This window comes from Typopeltis vanoorti, chromosome 15 (genome assembly GCF_054136105.1).
Source record: "Typopeltis vanoorti isolate ZY-2024b chromosome 15, IOZ_Tvanoo_1.0, whole genome shotgun sequence".
In the NCBI taxonomy this organism is placed as follows: Eukaryota; Metazoa; Arthropoda; class Arachnida; order Uropygi; family Thelyphonidae; genus Typopeltis; species Typopeltis vanoorti.
The window spans coordinates 76516221-76540543 of NC_143563.1; the positions used below are offsets into that span (position 1 = coordinate 76516221).

General features: G+C 34.4%; 1 protein-coding gene across 2 annotated transcripts in view; it reads right to left on the reverse strand.

The window, feature by feature from the left end:
* Positions 1–207: 207 nt before the first annotated feature.
* Positions 208–24323, reverse strand: part of LOC150098908 (stAR-related lipid transfer protein 3-like) — a 201737-nt gene continuing 177621 nt past the window's right edge. Inside the window, exons 12-13 of one of the 2 annotated variants that reach the window (XM_090405027.1) lie at positions 22430–22523; positions 208–1128 (exon numbers count right to left, since the gene is read on the reverse strand). In XM_090405027.1, the coding sequence (XP_090261153.1) occupies positions 1006–1128; positions 22430–22523 (217 nt within the window). In that variant the 3' untranslated portion in view covers positions 208–1005. The remainder of the gene's footprint in view (positions 1129–22429; positions 22524–24323) is intronic. The other variant, XM_090405028.1, reaches the window with a different exon arrangement.

Sequence of the window (24323 nt, forward strand, 5' to 3'; positions counted from 1 at the left end):
TTTCCATTTAGATAAAAATAATATCTCGAGATGACTACTTATTGTTTCAACTTTAAAGCAGAATTAAAACTAAATCAGTAAGTGAACTTAAAAAAGAATCTTACCATCAACTTCATTTCATGTGCTTAAATTATTATAATGAATAATAATATTAAGGTGAAACATAAGTACTAACAGTTTTTGTTTGTTCTTTGAATAAATTAACTGAAAATATAAAATTCGGATTCATTATATTATATCTGGCACAAATTTACTATTTACTTTTTACCAAATTTAAATTTAAAGAAAATAAATTTTTAAATAAAACATGATTGAAATAAGTTTATTATCCACATTCTATGAAAATCCTGCTAGAAAAAAGTTAAAAACAAGCTTGAATTATTATTAAAATATAACATATCACATAATAATAATAACAACTAAAAATCCCTGCATACTTGGTGAGGATTAATATATTTATAAGTTTGCAATGATCATATTGGAAAGCAAATGCAGAATATATATATATATATGATCTGTACTAACATTAATGGATCAATTATAGAAAACATCAAATTTTACAACAAACTCCTTAACATCAGAAACAAAATACACAGCAGAAAAGGAAAATGAATAGGCTAATCTCAATGAACTGAGATAAAAATCAGAACATACAAGAGAACATAAGCATTATTGTCAACCATTAGAAATTAAAATTAATGACAATGGCAGTTTCATTAAAAATATATCTAAGTTTCTATGTTTAATATATACTTGAAATGGGGCATTCATTTGCAACAAAAAATGCTATGAAAATATAGATTGATTTCAATTATAAATATATATGTTATGAACTTATTTATCATATTGTCATATGTGTTTTATATTATATCAAAATCAATAAATTTATACTATTACTAATTTATTATCATAAATGGTAGAAATCTGTAACAAATTTTTGGTGAAGTTCTTTTGTAGGAGATGATAGATGTTTAACAGTTGTAGATGTCTTAATGAAGATAAACATTATGATTTCTGTGACGATTCTCCACTTTCTTGGAAAGTTCTTGCTAACCTTCTCACAGCTTGCATTTGTTCAAACATAACAGTAGCCAAAGTTTGGTCAATGAGATACTGAGGTAGCCAACCCTGAAATTTTAAAAAATATATAAAATGTATAAATAACCATAGCAAATTTTCATTTTTTAAAAAGGCAATTTCAAAAATATGAACACTATTTTTTGAAGGGAAAAGAGTGACAGGGGTGCTTAAGGGTCAAAGCTGTATAACTGAGAGGAGACCTCCACATGGCCTTTAAAGGAATGCGGAGAACCGACCAGGGCTTCTGACCTAATGTCCAATCCTCACCTTCTCGTGGTGCATCCTGTTGGGTATTTACTTGGATACTGAATGGACGAGGATGGGCTGGCAATTTGGGATTTAGCCGACCAAATTGTATTCTTATTGGTTAAACCAAAATATAGAATGATGGTACAACATGACAAAATTTAATGCCGGCTGGGGCGTCGCCCGGTTAAACAAGGCCCCCGTTGTTTTCGCCAGGGAACCAGGGCGAACAGCGAAAAGTCAGCTACTGGAACAAATCTGAAAATAAACCCCAACTCAACATCACCAGAGTTAAAGATCGGTACTATCAACGTAAGAGGCCTGAATGGCAAAGAAATGGAGCTAGCTGAGGAATTAGATAAGTACCAGATCGACATAATAGGGATGACTGAAACAAAAAAGACAAAAATTGGTGAGATCTTTCTGAGTAATAAATACAAAAATGTTATATTCAGGCAATGACAAGGAAATGAAGGAGTAGCCATAGTATTCAACACTAAATACGAAGCTAATCTTCTTGAATGGCAGGCAGTCTCAAGTAGAGTGATGTGGGCAAATATTAGAATGGGGAACTAGACAATGAGACTTATTTGTACCTATGGTCCCACAGAAGGTTCCACTAAGTTACAAGTGGAGGAATTTTATGAGGCTTTAGAGAAAGCAACTGACACAATGAAAAAGAAAAAGTTGGTCCTTGTTGGGGATCTAAATAGCAGAGTAGGAAATGATTGTGAGACATACAAAAATATTTTGGGAACATTTGGAGAAAAGAGCAAAGCTAATAATAATGGCAAATATCTGTTGGATTTCTGCTCAGGACATGGACTGGTTATTACTAACACCATGTTCCAACATAAAAATGTGCACAAATTCACATGGAGAGAAGAGGCTAGTAATAAGAAAAGTCTCATTGACTATGTTATTGTTGATAGTGATGTTTTCTCCCTGGTGCAGGACACCAGAGTGTACAGAGGATTTGAAATTGAAAGTGATCACTATTTAGTCTTGAGCAGGATAAAATTGAATTTCATATTGAAAAGAATAACATGTAAGAAAGTTTTAAAGCAAATAAAAGTTGAGCAGCTCTCAGACTGTAGACTAAAATACATAAAGATTATTGAAGGAAAAATGAAAGAGTTTGAGAACAGGAACCAAAGCTTGGAGATTCAGTGGAAAGCCTTGAAGGAAATCCTGATTGATTCAGCTAGAGAGGCATGTGGTGAAGTTGTCTGCTAGGATACAAAAATTAGAACTCCATGGTGGACACAGGAAGTTAAAGAGGCAGTGAAGGAAAAGAAGAAAGCATATCAAAAGTTAATGCCAAATAAGTCAGCTTGTGCTCTTAGAGAATACAGAGACAAATGTAAGAAAACTAAACACTGTGTAAAACTAGCTAAACAAAAGTCATGGGAGGACTTTGGCAAGAATATAGAAAATAAATATCAAGAAGGTGGCAAAATATTCTGGAGGTTGTTGAAGAAGCTTAAGAATGGAAGAAAGTGTGCTGTAAAAGGAATTAGAGATGATAAAGGTGACATGAAAACGGGAGAAAAAGATATCCTTGAAGTATGGAGTAATTACTTTGAAAAACTGCTAAATGAAACAAGCAGTGATGACAGCACAGTGGTAAAAAACACTGACCAGGCATGCAGTCAGTAATACATATCCATACTTGAAGTAGAAAAAGCCATCAAAGGCTTGAAATGTGGAAAGGCAGCAGGAGTAGATGATATTCGACCAGAAATGCTGAAGTATGGTGGTATAAGAGTCTTACAGTGGCTGCACTGCATAGTTCAGAAAGCCTGGACAGAGGGACGAATTCCCGATGATTGGAGTAGAGCTCTCATAGTACCCCATATATAAAAAGGGAAATAAAACTGCATGTGAGAATTACAGAGGTATTTCCCTACTGAGTGTTCCTCGCAAGATCTATGCAAGTATACTTGAGAAATGGGTGAGAAGAATTGTAGAATAAAAGCTTGGTGAAGAACAAGCTGGATTCAGGCCAAATAGAGGCTCTCAGGATCAGATTTTCACTTTACGACAATTATTTGAGAAAGCATGGGAATATAATTAAGATCTGTATTTAAGCTTGGTCGATCTGGAAAAGGCATATGACAAGGTGCCAAGAGAGAAGCTATTCAATACGCTGCAGTTATATGGTGTCAATGGGGCATTATATCAAGCAATACTTAGTCTTTATTTGAGTTGTAAGTCAGCAGTTAGAATTGAAGGAAGTACAGGAAGATGGTTTAATGTTAAATCTGGTGTGAGACAAGGATGTACATTATCCCCTCTGTTATTCATTATCTATATGGATCACATTATGAAGGAAAGTGGTATTAAACATGATATCAAAATTGGAGATGTTAATGTCAGCTCTTTGCTTTATGCGGATGATGTTATACTTCTAAATAAATCTGCTACAAGTCTGCAACATTCTCTGACTAAATTGAATAGCTGTTGTAATAGATATGGTATGAAGGTCAGCAATAAAAAAACAAAGACAATGAAAATAGGCAGAATCATTGAAAATGTCAACTGTGTTGTGAATGGAGAACCTGTGGAACAAGTAAAACATTTCAGCTATTTAGGCACGATTTTTACTGAAGATGGTAAATTAAATATAGAAATAGACAACAGAATCAGCAAAGCTGGTATGGTGGGAAGTCAATTGAATAAATTCATATGGAATACGAGAGAAATTAGTCGGAACACTAAATTAGCTGTATACAAGACGGTGTTCAAACCAGTTTTAACTTATGGATCTGAGAGCTGGGTCAGAAGTAAAACACTTGACCATAGACTAGAGACCACAGATATGAGAGTCCTGAGAAAGATTATAGGTGTGAACAGATGGCATCAATGGCAATATCATATTAAAAACGAGGATATTAGGAAAGAACTTGACATTGTCAGCATCCAGGAATGGGTTAGCAGAGCTAATCTCAGGTGGTATGGTCACTTAAACAGAATGGGCGAGGAAAGATTAGCAAAACAAGTGTTCTCTGCCAGGTTGGCAGCAAAATGACCCAGAGAAAGACCAAGATATAGGTGGATTGATATGGTACAAAGTGCCTTAGACGACAGAAATATAAGATCTGATAATGTTGGAGTCTTGACAAGTAACAGACTGATTTGGAGGAATATTGTAGATAGGAAATTAATAATGATGTAATTTTTTTCATGTAGTACTATCATATCCTGTATACCCCTTGAGGGTACATGGCAGGAATTTGATGATGATGAAAAGAGTGACAATACCAGACCTGACAAAATTAACCATAGATATTCTTTTTCTTGAAAGAAACAAAGAAGAATAAACATCTTATGGTATGAAAGTGGGCAAATTTTGATTGAAGGTCTGCAATACTGACGGAAACAATCAGACAATCTTGATCTGGGTGCATCTTCAACCAAGTCTAATTAGTAAGCAGGGGTACAGATGTGGTACAACATACCTTGTAGTAAAGGCCTGCAATACTGCATACCTCTGCTGTATTACATACCACTAAGTAGAAGATGAATTTCAAAATTAGCATAATCACAAAGGCTGCTTAAATTAGTCAAAACTATGTTGTCAGAACCAAGTTTTGTTTTTCTTCTTCTTCCTCCCCAATCATTTTTGTCAACTATGTAATATGCTTGTCTTCAGGAGTCTGCAGAACTGGCTACTACTAGTAGCCTACCAAAATGAACCTCACATTACTGTTTTAGGAGGATTCCAAGTCGGCTGATGAATAATCTTTCCACCAGATGTGCTGAAGAAGAAAGGAATTGGGATAATATATATAGTTTATCAGAGAATCCATCTACATATACCATCTCTTCCACTTAACTTTAAATTAGCTGAAACGATCAGAAAAAAATCATCTCATTTTTCCCACTTACATATTCTTTAATTATCTGAAAAGGTGGCATGCACATATTTATTCATTCTGATATCCTATACTACAGAGTGTCTATTCTGGATTCTCATTTGATCTTCTCTGGCTAAGAATTTCTTTTTTCATTCTATCAAATTTATTTGTTTGACTGTACTATTCTCCTGGCTATAACAATACTGATATCACAGTGAACCCAAAGGGTGGGTGTGACCATGCCCTTGGGTTCACTTGCCATTATAGTATGAGAGAAACCTTCATAATAGCTTTTAAGTATATGTGAATAGGCTGGTCTCGTAGGAAAGTAGCAGGATTTTCTTTTTCAGCATCTTGGCTTTTTCATTCTACATAACATCCAAACAAGCCAGAGAACACAGGCATATGAAAGACATAACAGACAGACATTATTTCCATAGCTTTAGTTACTCTGGTATAAATTTAAATAACCAACCAAATGCTGTTAATCATTTTCTAAATTTTTTTTTTTTTCTCCATTTTTTTCTACTTTTAAATGTTAATTTACAGTGTAACGTTCCTAATAGTAAAATGTTGATAAACATATCACAGATTAGGTTCACAGACTTAATAATCACTATGATTTCTATGAATGATTCATTAGTTATTACAGTTGATTCCATCATGATAAAAAAAATACAAATTAATGGTTAATGTATCTGCTCTCTAATAGGCTTGGTTTGAATCCCAGCATGGATGTTTTGTGTCTTTAGGTGGTATATGAATTTAATTGTCTGGTGCAAGATGGTGGTGGATCCTACTTAATAATGGCCTGAAATGGCTGGAAAAAAAAGTTCTAAGTTCACTTTCTAGAGCATCTAACACTTATCCCTCCCATAGTACTAAGGCTAAAAGCCTTTTGCATGGATTTACATAAAAATAAAATAAAATGTAAGAAACAGTACTCAAGAAATTAAAGTTCACAATAGTAATTCAGAATATGCTTCTTTGTTGCTTCAAAAAAGGTTTTTAGCTTTAAATTTATGACAACATACTTTAGGTGTTGCACATGTGAAAACGTGCCTTGCTTACTGTATTTTTATTGTTGTAGTATTTTACGATCACTAGTGACAAATTATTTATGATTATACTTCCATCTCTGTTAACATTCTAAAGCACAGATCATCTCAGAAGATTCTTTAAGTAATTTTTAAAAATGATTGCAATTATTCAAAATTATTATGCAACTAAGCAAAATCACAACTAAACAGTTTATAGTATTGCCTTTGTAGGATATGATTATAAAAATCTCCTTACCTGGTAGGTTTTCACTGACTTAACTGAAAGAATTCTCTTGTTATTCAGGTTGATAAGTGGGATTCCAATAATTGGCATGTTGTTATTATTATTTTTATTTATTTTTGAGGTCAACACTTTATGGCCTAATTGTCTTCAGTAAAATGCTTTTTCAATGTGATAGAACAATCAAGTTTACTGACTGGCCTTGGCACTTAATAGTAAAAAATATTTATTTACCACAGCAGATGTAATTGGAAGCAATAATCAAATGTTTCTGGTTAACTTGTTTAGGTTTTTTTTTTCTTTTAAGTCTAGAAAAAATTTAAGACATGCCAAATACAAAACTTATATTGCAACAACCTTTAAGCCTCCAAACTAACAACTAAACTCAGAAACTTCCCTAACTCTTGAAAGGTCTCATTTCCTCCACTATCACAAGTAAATATTTACCAGATTGATTCCTAATTCATACACACACCACTTACTGAAAATTATGAAGAATAGGAAGGGCATTCTTTAACTCAGTCATGACAAACCTTGTTTTTCTCTGACCAGTCCCTGTAACCTATCTCAAACTGGAAAGGAGCTCAATTATTACACCAAGCCAGATCCTGGCATAAGTTAATAAATAACCAGAGTTAAAAAAACAAACTAGGAAAGGTTAATTAAGAGGCTGAGGAAGTACTAATTTCCATAAGGAAGATATAGATAGTCCATCAGACTTCAAGTTGGAATGATATATGTATCACAGTTTTCTTTATATAGCCTTTCCTTAAAGGATCTACTTTTATGTAAAATTTATTCCACAAGACCCGGTGTTTAGTAGAGGGCCATGTGCCACAAAGCCAGATTGTTCTAATTCATGATGTATATTTTACATTCCTTGTGACAGGCAGAGGCAGATCTTCCAGATTGTCCAAAATATCAGTTGCTGGTGATGATGAAATGCATAGCCAAATCAACCTGATGAGTGCTAAATGAGCACCCATCATGGCAAATTTAATTATCCTATTGTCAATTTAGTAGTGGTGAAATCTAATGAGAAGAATGATGCCAAATTTATTCAGTTGTTGCAAAGAAAACTTTCTCAAGCACCATGTTGTATAAGGAACTGGAAGTCAAATGACAGATGTGATTATAGTGTCCGAGGGAGTTTTAGTTAAAGATGTTAGTGTTCTTCTGCCTCCAGTTGGTGATAGTGATTATGGTATACAGACCTGGGAGGTGGCTAAGTATATAGATGTTCTATTCAGGTTGTATGTTGAACTACAATGCAGGAAATTTTGATCAACTGAGGAGAAAACTCAATCAGGCATATCTGTCAGGCTCACTGACAGATATCAAACAGTGGTGGTGTTTTTTTGTTTTTTTTTGGTGTGTGTGTGTGTGGGGAGTTATTCAACATTATTATAATAATAATACTGGGAAGGATGTAACAGGGGACGCAGTTGTTTGATGATGCAAAGATAGATAGGGTAATCATGGAATGTGACTGACATGCAGAATGATTTGAATAGGCTGGAACTGTGAGCATATGAAAATGGTTATCAGCTCAATGTTAGTAAACGTAAATTTATGCATTTTGTTGTTATGTGATATCCAATGGCATATTATATCAGTGGGATTAAGCTAGAAGAAACTAACCAGACTAGGGATCTTAGAGATTTAGTACATGGGTAGTTGAAGCTCAGAGGCCATGTAGCAAGGATTGTAAATACAATTCAGAATATAACTGCAATGCTGAAACAAACATTGACATGTAAGGATAAGGAAGTTATTCCATTGTCTCTCTTTACAAGGCTTCAATATGACACATGGATTACTGATTTCCTGGTTCCCAAGATAGTCATGAGGGTACAAAGGAGAGTAGTAAAAAAATTTTAAGACTGAAATGTAGATTATGAGATAGCATGTGGACTACAAACACTAGCAAACAGGAGAAAGAGGGGCAATATGACAGACTTACAAATTTCTGAAAGAGTCCTAAATGATATCAGTAGATGAAATTTTTCATTTTATGGAAGACAGGAAGAGGAAACTGAGAATGAATGCAGTCAAGGAAAGGATAAAAGCCATATTTCTCTCTCTCAGAGAACAGTGTGTGTGTGTGTGTGTGTGTGTGATTGGAATGGTTTGCCATTGGAAATGTGTGCAGACAGTGTGAATAAATTCAAGAAAAGGTAAGACAGCTGGTGTGTTTGGGGGTGATATACTGTCTCCCTTGATGGACCCATGTTTCACTCAGGATTTTTCCATGAGTGCAGGTCACAAAGATGCCTCCAATGATCTCGATCTTGAGCCTCTCTCTTCCATATTATACCCATAGATTTCACTAGTGGATCTTTCCATCTTGTAGGTAGTCTTCCTGGTTTTCTCTTTATTCTTGGTTGCCAGTTGAGTATTCTATATGTCCATCTGTTATCCCTGAGTCTGGCTATGTGACCTGCCCATCTCATCTTGCTTTCATATACAGCAGTTACCACATCTTTTATGCCTGATCTCTTTCTTAGTTCCGTGTTTCTAACATGTTCCATTCTGCTGATGTTACAAATCCTGCGTTCTATTGCATGCTGAGTTATTCTGAGAGTCTCTTCTTCTTTTCTTGTCGTGTTCCATGTTTCTGATCCATATGTGATCGATGGTAGAATATCACTATTAAATAGTTTTGTCTTCGGAGAGATGTCAAGATTTGGATCAGTTTTCTTTTAGTCTGTTGAATGATAGCCATGCAGCTTTCTTTCTTTTTGCTAGTTCTTCTGATAAATCGTTATTCATTTTTATTGTTTGTCCTAAGTACTTGTATGAGTCAACTTGTTCTATAGGGATGTTATCAATACATAGGTGACTGTCACTTGTGTAGATGTTTTTGATCCATTTTGTTTTTTCTAGATTCATTTCTAAGCCTATCTTACTGCTGTTTGTGTATACTTTTTCACGCATTTCTTCTAGGTCTTTTGGGTTGTGGGATATCAGTACTAGACCATCGCCAAAAATAAGATTTTGTAGCTTTTCACCATCTATGCCATCATTCACCATCATTCAGGTCTATTTTTTTCAGAATGTATTCTAAAGTGCTGGTAAATAGATTTGGGGAGATCACATCGCCTTGGCAGACCCCTCTCTTTATACCTATATTTATAAGTTGATCAAATAGGGTTATTTTTGTGGTATGATTTTTGTTAATTTCTTTTATCATGCAGATATAAGTAGGATCCACATTTATTTCCAGTAAGGCACTGATGACTGCATTGTGTTCTATGGTATCAAATGCTTTTTTTAAAATCAATAAAGAGGAAACAGAGGGATTCGGTATTCTCTGCATTTTTCTGTTAGTTGTGAAATGACCTGGATATGATCTATTGTGGAAAAGCCTCTTCTGAATCCTGCCTGCTCTCTGCTGGAGTTGTCTTCTAGAGTGTTTTGGTTTCTGTTCAGTATTACTCTGTTCATGATCTTACATATGTGAGAGAGTAGACAGATTGGATGATAGTTTTTTTATGTCTACCTTGTTCCCTTTTTTGAATAGACGTATGGTTTTTGAGGTTTTCCATTCCTCTGGAATCTTTCAAAGTCTTGGCTGCCAGATTCCTTTGAATCTGGCAGCCAAGGCTTTGAAATTAATTGGTCCACCTTGTTTGGATTTCTTCAGCCTTAACATGATCAAGTCCTGAGGCTTTTCCTTGACTCATTTTCTTAAGGGCATGTTCTATTTCTTCTAGAAGTAGATCTGGTATATTGCTTGGTTTTGGAATGATAGGTTCTGAAACTTGGCACTTAGTTGCATAGAGATCATTATAAAAATTCTGCACAATTTCTTCTATCCTTTTTCTATTAGTATGTTTTTCTCCATTTTGATCCTGTAAAGCAGATGGAATTGACTGTTTAAAATTTAAGTCTTTCTCTATTTTTTTCAGGCTGTTTTTTTTTGCCTACACTGCTTCTCTTAATTTTGTATCCTGAAAGCTTTGTAGTCTTCAGGAATTCTTTTCCTTAGTAATTTAGAGATAATTTTGTATTCTAGAAAATTTTCTTCAGATTTCTTCAGTTCTTCTCTCTTTTTCAGTAGTTCTAGAGTTTGAGGTGAGAGTCATTCTCTTTTTTTTTTGTTTCACAGGAATTTCTGATTTTTTCTTGCACTTGTTGAATTTATTAATAAAGTCAATATAGTCATCATTTATGTAACAGTTTTTAATAGTCCATTCGGTCTCTATGTACTTCCTGAACTTGTGGTAGTCTATTTGTTTGGATTGTCTTTTATGGTTTGATGTCGCCCTGATATGTTGTTCTTTTTTGTGGTCTATTCTTATAATGGCTCTGAGGAATCTGTGGTCAGAATCTATGTTGAAGTATGTTTTGCCTATTGTACCAGTCTTTTACAGTCTGTTAAAATGTAGTCAATTTCATTTTTTGTCTCTCCATTCGGTGATTGCCAAGTCCATCTTCTTGTTGAAAAAAGTGTTCATGATAAAGAGTTGTTCAGCTGCAGCAAATTCAGCTAATCTCTCTCCTCTTCTATTTCTTTCTCCTAGGCCATGTGGTCCTATAAACTTTTCATCTTTTCCACTTCCTATTTTGGCATTAAAGTCACCACTAACGAATGTGTATGTTGACTTATAATTTAATGAATGTTCAAGATTCATGTAAAAATTTTCTATTTCTTGATTATCAGCTACAGATGTTGGAGCATAGCAGGATATTAATTTTATTGTTATATTGTTCTCTATTCCAATTACGAGTACACCTATTCTTTCAGATATGATGTTACAAGAAAGGATCGACTTGGTGAGCTTAGATTTAACAATGAAACCCACTCTGCCTCGTTTGCCATTGTTTGAGGATGCTCCGAGGAGTATCTGTGAGCCATTGTACCATCTTGCTGTCAGTTCTTTCAATCTTTTTGTTTCATTCACTAGCAGGATATCCAAGTTGATATTAGTTAGTTCTTTGATTAATAAATCTATTCTGTAGTCTCTTGTCAAAGTTCGAGTATTGAGGGTACTGACTGCCATTTTCATAGATTTAAGAGGCGGCCTGTTTTCATCTGTGAGATTCTTAGCACCCCTGACCACACTCGGTGCCTTACCGCTGCTGTAGAAAGGTGAGTGTGGGGCTGTTTCTGTTGTTGAGGGCATCTTTGCTGTGGTCACATATACACTTCTCCTGACCAGTGTTCTGAAGTGTTTGCCAGAGCTCTGTTAGTGATGTTGGGTCCAGGTCCGATAGTGGTTAGGATTCCCAACATCCCAGTGTGCACCACGGGGAGGTAGAGTTGGACTTTGCACCCCAGGTATCTAATAACAATAATAATTCACTGTCTTGGGTGACTGACTATATAATGTCCATACTGTATTTCTGAGGATAACAATATTTGTCCTTTGGTTGAAAACACCTGTGTTTGAATTCATTCTAGTACACAAGAAACCATTATAAGGACTTTAAGTGTAGGTAAGTTAACCAGTGTAATACAGAAGCAGTAGTGGTTTAATACTCCCAGAAACTCACATTTATCATCCCAGAAACCTTGTCAGGTTTCTGGGGTAATAAAGGTGACAGTCAGAGAAGTCGCCTTATTAACAGGTGTAACATATTGGTCTCACTGACTGGCTGTAATTCAAATCATACCAAACTCGCTACACAGCCTCTGCTTAACTCCATCAATTTTTTTCCTAAACTGAAGAAACATTTGAGATGATAAACTGATGTAGTGGCACTATAAACAAAGAACATTTATGGTGAACTAATGAGGGCGTGGAGTATCTGACGAGTTTCATTCAGATACACATTTTTTTTTTTTAATTAGCTAAATTATTTATTATGCAGTCTTAATAAAAAAAATAATTGGAAAGAAAGAAGTTTAATCAAATGCATATTTCTTTCTCACCCCTTCATTTACAATAATGTAATAGTTCCTTTAATACTCTGTGGAATTTAATTGTAACATTAAATTCACATCTTTCTCTCCATAAAGAGAATAAAAAGTTATGTAATTAATTTTGTAAAATGTTTTTGTTGTTAAAATTAATAACTTTGGTTTATGTTTGTGATGAATTGCAAATTTCAGCAGTGTTAAGTAATGTACTTTTAGCAAAGTAGTAAGTTTGAAGCTGCCGTGCACATTGCACATGTGCAAAAGAGAATTAACACAAGTACAGAGAGGAAGAAATTCATGGTGATGTGACATGGTAATTACAAGGTAGCAGCGATTTTTGACAGAAAGGGTTATGTGAACATATTCGGAAACCAATGAATTTATCTGAAAGTACTGATTTCTTTCAAATGGTGTATGACAATATGACCACCAGAAGACCTTGAATAGTCTTTGTTGTAAGGAATAATAGTAGCTCGAATTTGGATAAAGCAAGGGTTCGACAGGAGGAATATCTACTGATCATTTATTATAACCCTGTATTTGTTCCTGTAAATAAACAGAATGAAGACAAAATATTTTATCTCAAGTAGAAAGTTGTGTTTCTTCTAAAAAGTTTTCTTCAGCATTCTGTAATGCCCACACTATTGCAAGGAACAAAAGAGAACTGTTATTCAATTAAGAATAGGAACTGAATATATGTAACGAAGATTGTGTTAGACTGTAGGGCAGGGCAAACAGTTTCATGTATGTTATCATCATCATGTTTAACTTTCTGGACTGAGGTAAATATTTCCTGAAGATGCTTTGTACTCAAGATACAGAGGTAGGATATGTTCCTTAATTTATAATGAGTGTTAATTTGAGCCAGAGTGAGATAATTCTTTTTTAATCCTAGAGAGGATTACTAAAGGAATGTGTTTCATTTGTTTGTTATTTACTCATTGTAGTAAAAAGCTATAGTTGTTTGATCTTAGAGGATTAGTAAATTAATTTGTTTCCTTTGTTTTGTTTATTGCTGAATTTAAATTTCAAGTAGGTGAACATGTGAGAGGAAGTATAATCTCTCTTACAGTTTTCTTTATATAATTATGTTTGTATAGTTATTTAATTAAACATTGTTTCTTTTATATTACAAATTCTCTTATATTATTTTAGAGATAAAGATAAGTGAATGTAATATATCCCATGTGGGGGGACACCTGTAACCCCTTTTTGGCATGTCTCCAGGTGGTGGATCAGGGAATGCTCGTCATAGTTTACTATGAAGGTAGGAGAGAAATAAAATACCTCCCATGGACCAACAGGATAGCACTTTCTCAAAGGCCAGTCTGGAACCCTCGTAGGTGGCAGCCCCACCACCAGACTCGGGTGCTGAAGGCTAATCCCCCCTACACACCTTAAAACTTTACAGATTAAAAGAAACAGGAGACAGCTGAACTGCCTAAATGGTTAATGACAAAATAAGGAAAAAGGTACGAGATATGGAACATGGAATGTTAAAAGTTTACATGGTAAAGAAAATGAATTAATATATGAATTTAAAAAAAATCGAGACTGGATCTCTTAGCAGTTACAGAAACAAAAAAGCAAGGACAAGATTTCCAGAAATTGAAAGATGGATATATATATACACTTTTCTATTCAGGGGTAAATCAAAGAGAATGGGAAAAACAAAGGGTAGCATATATAATTAAACCAGATCTCGAAGAATACTAAATGGCAACTAATAAATGAAAGGTTGTTGACAATCACTATACATTTTAAATCAGGTAACCAAGTATTTACTGTAATTGTTGCACATGGCCCAAATGATAATGCTAATAAAGAAATTAAAAATGAATTCTTCGAACTCTTATGAAAAACAACTGAAAAGTTCAAGGGCATATTATACTGCTAGGAGATCTTAACACCTGGGTAGGGAATCAAGTAGATGAAGAAATAAAGCAAGTGTTAGGATCACAAGGAGAACTAACCCAGAATAATGATGGAGAAAGAATAATTAATCTTTGCCTTATGAATAATTTAGTAATAGCAAATATTATGTTCAAGCATAAAGAAATCCCTAAGGTTACCATGGAAAAGATCAGCAGAGATGAAAAATCTATAACTAACTATGCCCATTATAAGCAGATCCTACTGGAAGTATACAAAAAATGCAAGAGTCTATAGAGGTCCTGAAATACGCAATGACCACTAACTATTAGTATTGGAAATGATCCATAAAATAAAAAAATTGAAAAATGTAGAAAAAGTAACAAGAAAATAAATGTTAACATAAAGAACTATAAACTAAAGAAAGAAGAAATAGCCACTGAGTATAAAAGTAAAATTGAAGAGAAGATGAAAGAAGTAGAAAAAAGATATTTATGAAGACCAAGATGTAGAACGCCTATTCACAGATTCAAAACACTTCTTTTAGAAACAAGTAAAGAAATTTGTGGTATCAATAAACAAACAAACAGAAGAAACATGAAACACCTTGATGGACTGAAGAACTAAAAGAAGAAATTAAAAAGAAAAAGCAATTGTGGAAGAGAGATATATAGCATCAAAGTTACAGGTTGACAGAGAGCTATACAACAATCAAAGAAATAAAGTTAAAACCCTAGTGAATGAAGAAAAAAAGATAATGCTGGGAAGACTTCGGACATTCGTTAGAATAAAATTTTAAACTAAACCAAAAATTCTTATAATGCTTTAAGAAGAATGAGGTCAAAGAAAGAGTGTCCAATTAAGTTCATCAAAAATAAGGATGGAAAGTTACTTACAAATGCTAAAGACATTATAGAAAGGTGGAAACAGTACTACCAGGAATTACGAAGATGCAGGATACGAAAAAAATAGAACTCTAAGAGCAAGACATGCAAGCAAAACAGAAGATCAAAGTGAGGAAATTCAGGAAAATGAATTGCTAACAGCAAATTCAAAGTTCAAATGAAATTGGGCAAATCAGTAGACCATGACCAAATAACACCAGAAATGGTAAACAATTTAGGAAAGAAAGTCATAAAATTTCTATTAAATCTATTCAATGTCATATGGAAAAGAAAATTTATTCCCAAAGAGTGGGAAGTAGCAATAATAATCACAAATATTTAAGAAAGGGGATAATCAAAATCCCTCTATGAAACCATAGAGGGATTTTGCTTTTAAGTGTTCCAGGAAAATTATATGCCCATATTTTAGAACAGAGACTTAGGAATCAAATAGAGGATACAATGCAATATGGCTTTTGAGAAAAACAGAAGTACACATTATCTTATCTTCAGTTTTAGACAAATATCAGAGAAAAAACATTGGAGTATGGAAAAAAAAACTACATGCACGTTTTATAGATTCTGAAAAGCCCTTTGATCGAGTTCCTAGACATTTAATATGGTAAATATTAAAGAAAAATAAGCTACAAGATAACTTAATAGTGGCCATACAGAGTCTCTATAAAAGCAATAAAAATTATATAAGAACCTGTAATAACAGATCACAGGAATTTGAAACAAATGTAGGAGTGAGGCAAGGCTGCATCCTCAGCCCTCTTCTTTTTATTGTAGTAATTGATGAATTTTAAAGGCATGCCAAACAAAAACAAAAAAAAAAAAAGGTCCAGGATACAGAAAACTGAGAGAAACCAGAATTTCACATATGGCTTTTGCAGATTTAGTGATTCTAGCAAATACAGCCGAAGATTTGCAGTATAACGTTAATATTTGGTATGAAGATACAAAGAAAAGAATGTGACCATAAATAAAACTAAAACAATGATCACATCTAGAAACTAATCTAAACACATAATAAAAATAGAGAATCATGAAGAGAAACAAGTCCACTCCTTTAAATACCTGGGATATGTACAAGAAGATGGTAGACTAGACATATAAATTAATAACGGGATAAGTGTGAGAACAAGGTTTTCTATGCAAGGCTCTTTCCTAGACAAGAAAGAAGTTACCCAGAATACCAAAATGGCAGCATACCATTCATTGTTTGTTGCGAGTCTTGGTGTCTAACGACAGGAAACACAAATAAACTTCAAACAGTCAAAATAAAATATCTTTGGGAAAGTGGTGCAAAAAACAAGATTAGATCGAATAAGAAGCCAAACTATAAAAGACAATCTTCAAGTTGCATCTCTGAACCAATTCATAACACAAGCCCAAATGAGGATTTGGACATCTTACTTGAATGGAAGAATAGCAAAAACTATATATGAAAGCCAGAAATAGGAACAAGAAACATAGGCAGGCCCAGGAAAGGTTGGCAAAAGGAAATTAAAGAAAAATTAGGAAAGAAGGAAATTAACTGAAAAGAAGCAAAAGAACAAGCCTTGGACAGAACATCATGGAAATCTTTTTGGCAAAATCTCGACGCTTAAAAGCATAAGAGATCATAGATGAAGAAAAAGAATGTAATACGAGTTTCAATATTCTAGTGAAAAGGCTTAGACGTTGGTTATGCATTATTACTAAATAGTTTAGAGAAATAACAACGTAGACTAGGATGTACATTAAAATAACTTTTTAATACAAATCCAATATTTCGGCAACATCATGTTGCCATTTTCAACAGGAACTTGTGAGCAAGACATGTGCATGCACGCACAGCAAACAGTAAATGAGGACGAAGCAGGAAGCTATACTTTCTCCTAAAGTCCTACTGGTGCCCCCTAGCAGGCAATGTTGGTATTCTTGGGCGATTGGGCTGAGGTCTTCTGATGTAGGTTTCCCAAATTTGAGGCAGTCTCATGCAGCCAAATTTGTTGAGGTTTGGAGAGTTTCAATAGTTTGGGGAAAACTAGCATTGGTTTTCAGGGTAGATGAACATAGTGGGAAGAAACCAGAGATAATTAAATGATACTTTTGGTATGAACCTAATATATAATCTGGAAATAATCTGTGTGTGGTTAATAATAGGTGAAGGTAAACAGATCAGTAGTCAACACCAAATGAGTTACTGATAAGATCAGATAACATTTAACATGGAACTTATGATGAACTGCCCAATCTACAGAAGTATGCGGATTGCAGAGATGATTATATAAAATTACTGAATAGAGTTTAAGGAATGTACCTATTTTTAATGAAATATCTAAGAAATATTGATAGTTTTGAGATTATAGACATTCTTTAGGAGTAAAGAATGGCTATAATCTCAGGTAAACCATTTCTTCTCTTTTGGTGTCACTGGATAATGGTGCATGCTCTATTTTTGAGTATCTTTATGACACCTAGTTTCTCGTCAGGATGAAGATGTGAAGTAGCATGTAAATATCTACCATGTCTTAATACCACACAAAAGATATTCTGGTTCGATCAATAACTGAGATCAGAACACAGGAAGTGTCCTGTTTTCTTCAATTTACAATGTGAAACAAATCTTGTGATTCAAACTGTTTAGGTTGCAAAAATTATAAACTATTTCTTTCAAACTCATCCAGACAATGAAAATATCATTGACATATCTAAGCAAGGGCCTTATGTGGTATTTTTCAAGGGCCATCTTTTCACAAATGATTCCATACATATATTTGCTAAGTGTGAAGAAATTGAAATTACTGTAACTAGGCTCTCATTCTGTTTATAGTAAATTTTTTTAAATTTGAAGAACATGTTGTCTAGACAATATCTGAAAAGGTTGATGGCGTTCAATGTTAAAATATCTTCTCTTGGAAAGTTGGTAAAAAGATTTGTTACATCCAAACTCACTAAGATATCTGCTGGACTTTATTTCTGATGATGAATGCCAGAGTATAAGATGGTTGAATAAACCATTTTTCTTTATGTGTTTTCTCTTTGTGGTTCATAAAAGTAATAATATCATGGACAATTTAACACGTTCGCTACCACGCTACTTCGGCATAGTCTGTTCCCGTACGCCAAGCAATTTCACTTCTTCAAGGTCAGTACGGTAATCTCGTTGCCGGCGGTAAGCATCTTACGAGTATACTCATAGTTGGCTTGTGCAGAGCATATACCATCTATGAGAATACACAGTTTTGAATCTAGTTCCACAAGCCAAGCATTTTCACTTCTTCAAGGTCAGTACAGTAATCTCATTGCCGGCGGTAAGCGCCATACGAGTATACTTGTAGCTGGTTTAACAACTACGAGTATATTCGTAGTTGGCAACGAATGTGTTACACCATACAAGCTCAGTAAATGTAATACATAGTTGGTTCAGCTTTATGTTTTTTCTACAGGTGCTTCACTGGACACTGCTTCGCTTTCTCTGGTTAAATCAAGAGCAGCAGCAGCTGCCCAACATCTTTTGTTAGTATAGCTGCAAACACACCAAACTTGCTTCTCCTCTTCCTCTTATATTCTACCTCCCTCTCACTTCTGAAACAGCCTTCCTCATGAGGTGTTCCCCCACAGCAACAATCAACATCTCTTGAAGAAAAATATCAATATATTTCTTCCTTCTCAACCCTCATTATCTGTACCCCCCCCCACACACACACAGCACTGATGTGCTAGATGGTTCTACCTCTTGTGTCTGAGGGATTAGTGTATGCATGCATAATAGCCCAGGCTAAACAGCATTTCCAAAAAGCAGCATTAATTTTAGATTCATCATCATAATCAATCCTTATCCATCCACTGCTGGATGATGATCTACTCCATATTTTCCCACATTCTCTGTCTGAGAAGCTCCAGTCATTTCCAATTGAATAATGTAGCTCATCTCTTCACCTTGTTGATGGGCCAGGTCTTCTTGAACCTTCATACAAAAATACATTTATTGTCAGTGTTACTTGTTGCTAAACAGATAGCAAACTTAGATTTTGAAGACAAAAGATATTCATAAAGGAAAAAAAAGAAAAGAGACTAGCCTCTATAGCTCAGTTTGGTTTTCAGAATGTCCTTTGGTAGGCAAGACCTCAGTTCAAATCCTGTCTAGGACATGAAGAACCTTTATCAGGGTATTTCAACTGAAATTGAGTTAGCTGGTTTCATATGGAGGCAGCATGGTTTTTCTTAATGGAAATGCTGGTTTTTCATCCTGCAAAACAGGCAAATTGGTCAGAAAAACACATGCGGCTTACAGATATAATTTACAGAGTGGGAAGATTATACAGGGGGTAGAAAGAATGTATGATAATTCCATTCCATGTGAGTAATGTGCAAAGACTGGTGTGTGTAACTAACAACCTATTAAGTATCCCTAGAGTGGTGGTTAATGTGGATTTACTGTGAGAAGGTCATGTTTGAGCAACTTGCTCACATTTTATGATGTTGCCATTGGGTTAGGTAAGAGGAATGGATATGCCATGATATTTTTGGACTTTCTTTGCTAAGGCAAGGCTTTTGAAAGCATGGAAAACTTTTGCATAAATTGGAGAATATGGAATTGTATTATAAAACATTAGCATAGATAAGAGAACATGGATATCAAAAAGTGGTATGTGAGTCTGTAAGATTTAATGTGACCAGTAGTGTACCAAGTGATTAGTCCTTGTTCCATTGGTATTCAATTTTTAAATTAATGACATTGAGAAGGATCTGACAGATGACCTACAACAATTTGCTGATGTCAAAATAGAGTAATCAAGAATGCAGCTGATATGAAGTACTTGCAGAATTTTGAATATGCTGGAATTGTGGGCGTATGTAAATATCAGTTTAATGCTAGCAAATGTAAATTTATGTACTTTAGTGTAATGTGATATCCAGTGTTATATTAGAGGAAACCGAATAAGGCTAGGGATCTTGGAGTTTTAGAAGACCAGAAGTTGAAGTTTAAAGGCTATATAGCAAAGATTGCAGATACAACTCAGAGGATAATGTTGGTGCGAGATTGGAATGGACTGTCTTTGGAAGTAGGGAGAGCAGATAATGTGAATGAATTCAAGAAAAGGTATGAAGCTAATGTGGATGATATATGGCCTCCCTTGATGAGTTTGACTTCCTGGAAATCTCTCTTAATCATAATACATGCAGACAGGATTAAATGCACATTAGAGTACTAATTAGGTTTTCAAGAAGCCTAGTTACTTTGCCATGACAGGCCATCAGGCCTAACACACTAGGGAAAAATGGGAAATGAAAAAGTGAATCGAAGAAAAGCTGAAACTAGTTTAATGATAAAATACTGTCCAACATCCACTGATGATATGGAACTAGTTGCCAGGTTTTCATCATCACAAACCATGGGCTCACTGCCCATTGGTATCTGTTGCCTCCTTAACTATCTTCTTCCACCTTTCTTTGTCCAGTGCACAATGTCGCAGTTTCTGTACATCCATTCCACACGAGTCCTTTATTTCGTCTATCCATTCTCTGTATGGTCTACCTCTTCTGTTTATAGCATTCATGTTTGGTTAATACCAAACATGAATGTCTATCTTCCGGTCCTCACTCATTCTGCAGATGTGTCCAAATAATTGCAGCTTCCATTTTAGAATCTTCTGCATTAGGTTCTCCTTTGGTTGTACTTCTGATAGAGCTTTTCATTTGTGATTTTTTTGTGCTGTCCTATTCTTAGAATCTTCCTGTAACAAGTTTTTTCAAATGCCAAAATTCCTTTTCTTGATTCCTTATACATTTCAGATCCATACAGTACACAGCTAAAGATGCATGTTTTCAGTACTCTTAGTTTTGTTTGCTGATCACTTTACTTTTCAAGATGTTATCCATGGCCTTCAGATTTGTTCTTCCCTTTGCAATCCTGATCTTTATTTCTTTTTTACAGTGCAAATCATACATCATTTTACTTCTCAAATATGTGAATTGTTCTACATTTTCTATATCAATTCCATCCACTTTTATCTTTTGTTTCGTGTTCTTCTCACCAAATACCATTATCTTTGTTTTTTCCAAGTTCATCACATGTCCAAATCTCTTTCCTTCTTTAACAGTTTCAATGATTTTTGTAGTTCTCTTTCATCTTCTTCCATAATAACAATGTCATCTGCAAATCTCAGATTGTTAATTCTCATCACATGTACTGATATTCCTTTTGCACCTGCCTTCATTTTATCCATTGCTCTAATTGGTGATATTGGGTCCCCCCCCCCCCACCCATCTAGTACCTCTACTTATTCTAAACCATTTCCCCAAATCATCACCTATTCTAACTGCTGCAACTGCATCTTGTAAACATCTTAATATAGCTATTAGTTTTCTATCAATTCCATAGGATTCTAGCACAGTTAATGTCACTTTCTGGTCGATACTGTCAAATGCTTTCTGAAAATCAACAAAGCATGTATATATGTTTTTGTTTTTTCTCCTAGCTTTCTCTACTATTAACCACATTGTCAAAATCTGTTGAATATCTTTCCTTGTTCATGTGCAAGGTATGTTTCCAATTGTGTTCTCAATCTTTCTGTCAATATCATCATCACCTTACCAAGATGACTTGCCAAGCCAATTGTTCTATAATTTTTACATTCTAGCTTATTTCCTTTCTTGTATAATGTCACTAATATCGATTTCACCCACTCCTCTGGCATTTTCCCTTCTTTCCATACCATATTACATAGTTGGTGCATTTCTGTAACCATACTTTTTGCCACCATATTTAATCATTTCTCCAGTGATGTTATCACTGGAGAAATTACCAGGACTCTTGTTGTGTTTTAGCCATCCTACTGCTTTTTCTACCTCTTAAAATGTCCATATCACACTTATTACCTGATGGTGATATCTGCTTCAATTCTTCAATCAGTTTCCTAACACTATGTAAATCTAGTTTTTCTTCATACAACTCACTACAATATCTTCTCCATCACTGTACAATTTTATTTTTATTCATCAGTACTTTGCCTTTTTCATCTTTAATTGTTGTCTGTTTTGGTTGCCTGTTATTATGGTTCTAATAATTTTGTACACCTCCCTAGTTTTATGGTCTCCATAGTGCTGTTCTATACTATTATTGCCAAACTGACACAGAACTCCATCACCAACAAAGCACAAACGTGAATGCTTTGGTGATTGGGTTCAAAATGAATGACCAAATTGTATTAAATGACTATTAAATCAGTCAGTGATCTAATAGGTGTACAATCTCATTTTAGTTTCTGGCATGTTATAAATTAAAATCTTTTTATTTAATATTAAAATGTCTACTTAGTAAGAAGTGTAAGGTATACAAAGCTCACCTTTAAGTTAGTGATTAAGAGCCATTGTATTTGGCACTTGTTAGGGCAGCCATCTACTGGAGTCAGCACATAAGCACATGGTCCTTGAAGGCCTCTGTAAAATAAATTTTTTCATCAGGTAGAAAAGTGATTTAAATTAAAAAAAAATACCACTGCCCTTATGCATTGAAAATAACTTAGTGATTGTATACAAAGGCATCCAGACATACATTTCTTAGAGGAGAAGCAATGCAATAATATGTGCCAATTCAATGTAACTTATAGGTGAAGAATGGAGTGGGTTTCTGCTAGTTTTCAAGCAATGACTTAGCCAAGCCAAGAATGCAACACATTATCTTTGAACACAGTGTATGACCATGAATTAATAGCAATTCATTGGACTCATAAAGAACACATCTTGAAATCAGAGTTCTAAAGAGATATTTTAAAACAATTTTATAATAAGACAATACCATGTGGCATTGTTTGGGAGTCTAAGTGGAGAATGAATTTCATTGCCTGGTTTGAAACTGCCATTCTGTTTATTGGAAGCCTGAAGTAGCTTGGAAAAAAAAAAACCATGCTTATTCCTTGTAATAATGGATGTAATTAAACATAGTTTACCATAAATACGTTACTGCTGTGTCTTCCATTAAATTAACATGTTTAATAGCCAAAGTATTTGGTTGTGCATGACCACTTAACAGAACTGTTCGAGGATAGAGGCAGATAATTAGCTAGAGAAGAAGTTTGAAAATAGAGAAGACCAACTTGGATACAAAAATGTTTGTAGTTAATGAGGAAACTATCCTCCCACTGGAACTGCAGCAATTCTGCTAAAATTACCAACTGTGCACAGTGGGATTGACTTGTTCACGAGGGTTGCCTGTCAGGTGGGAGGCATGATTGATGCTTGCGGTGCATTTTCAAACTGAATTTATTAGAGTCTAACCAAGTGGGGAAAAAAAAAAATTCCAACATTAATAGAATACAATTTTATTAAGTACAGCGATACCAAATCAAAATGCAATAAAGAAACAAACACCATCAACTGTTTTAGTAATAATAAGAAAAGGAAACAAACATCCTATTTCCAAGCCACCTATCTCTGCAATATACTAACATACAAGTTTTGTCCCGTTTAGTTGTCGCATCGTTTGCCAGGCAGCCAGATGTGGTGTGACTCCTTTACCATCATTATATATTTTTTGTGTTTCATAAAGAATTTATCAGTTTTCTAAAGTGTGTGTATATATATGGATTTTAATTAAATCGCAAGTCATTAAAATATGGATTGGAAATATTTATTGTCAATTAATATGTTTAATTTATTAGATATAAATGTAAATTTTCTTTACATTGCCATAAACATAAGTTATTGTTAAAGCTATGTGAAATGTATTATCAATATTCAGGATTACGAAGTGTTATCTGCACATGATTAGATGGCATGCATACCCTTCTCTTTCTTTTGCATGTGTATAGGTCAGCGATTTTCAACCAGCATGCTGCGAGAGGTCTTTAGGTGTATGTACCGTGAATGTGCCACAGAATTTTAATAATTAGTCTAGGTGTGCCATATTATGGAAAAGGTTGAAAATCACTGGTGTAGGTAGGCTTATAACTGTACTAATTTTTGATTTGCTTAAACTTGGCAGGTGTATGCAGAGAATGATTATGATGAGATTTTCTGAGTCCAAATTATAATTTTTGTCAGTGTCCATACATCTTTGTCCACATTTTTTACATCCCATGATCCAATTTTCATTAAAGTTGGAAGCTGTATGAAGAAAGCAATTATTTTTTGTGTGTATCTTGTGGTTGTACAACTTTGGTCATTCAGTTGTAATTTACTTTTTTCCCTTTTGCCTTTCACTTTATTCCCTTCTTGACTTCCTTTCTTTCTTCCTCCTTT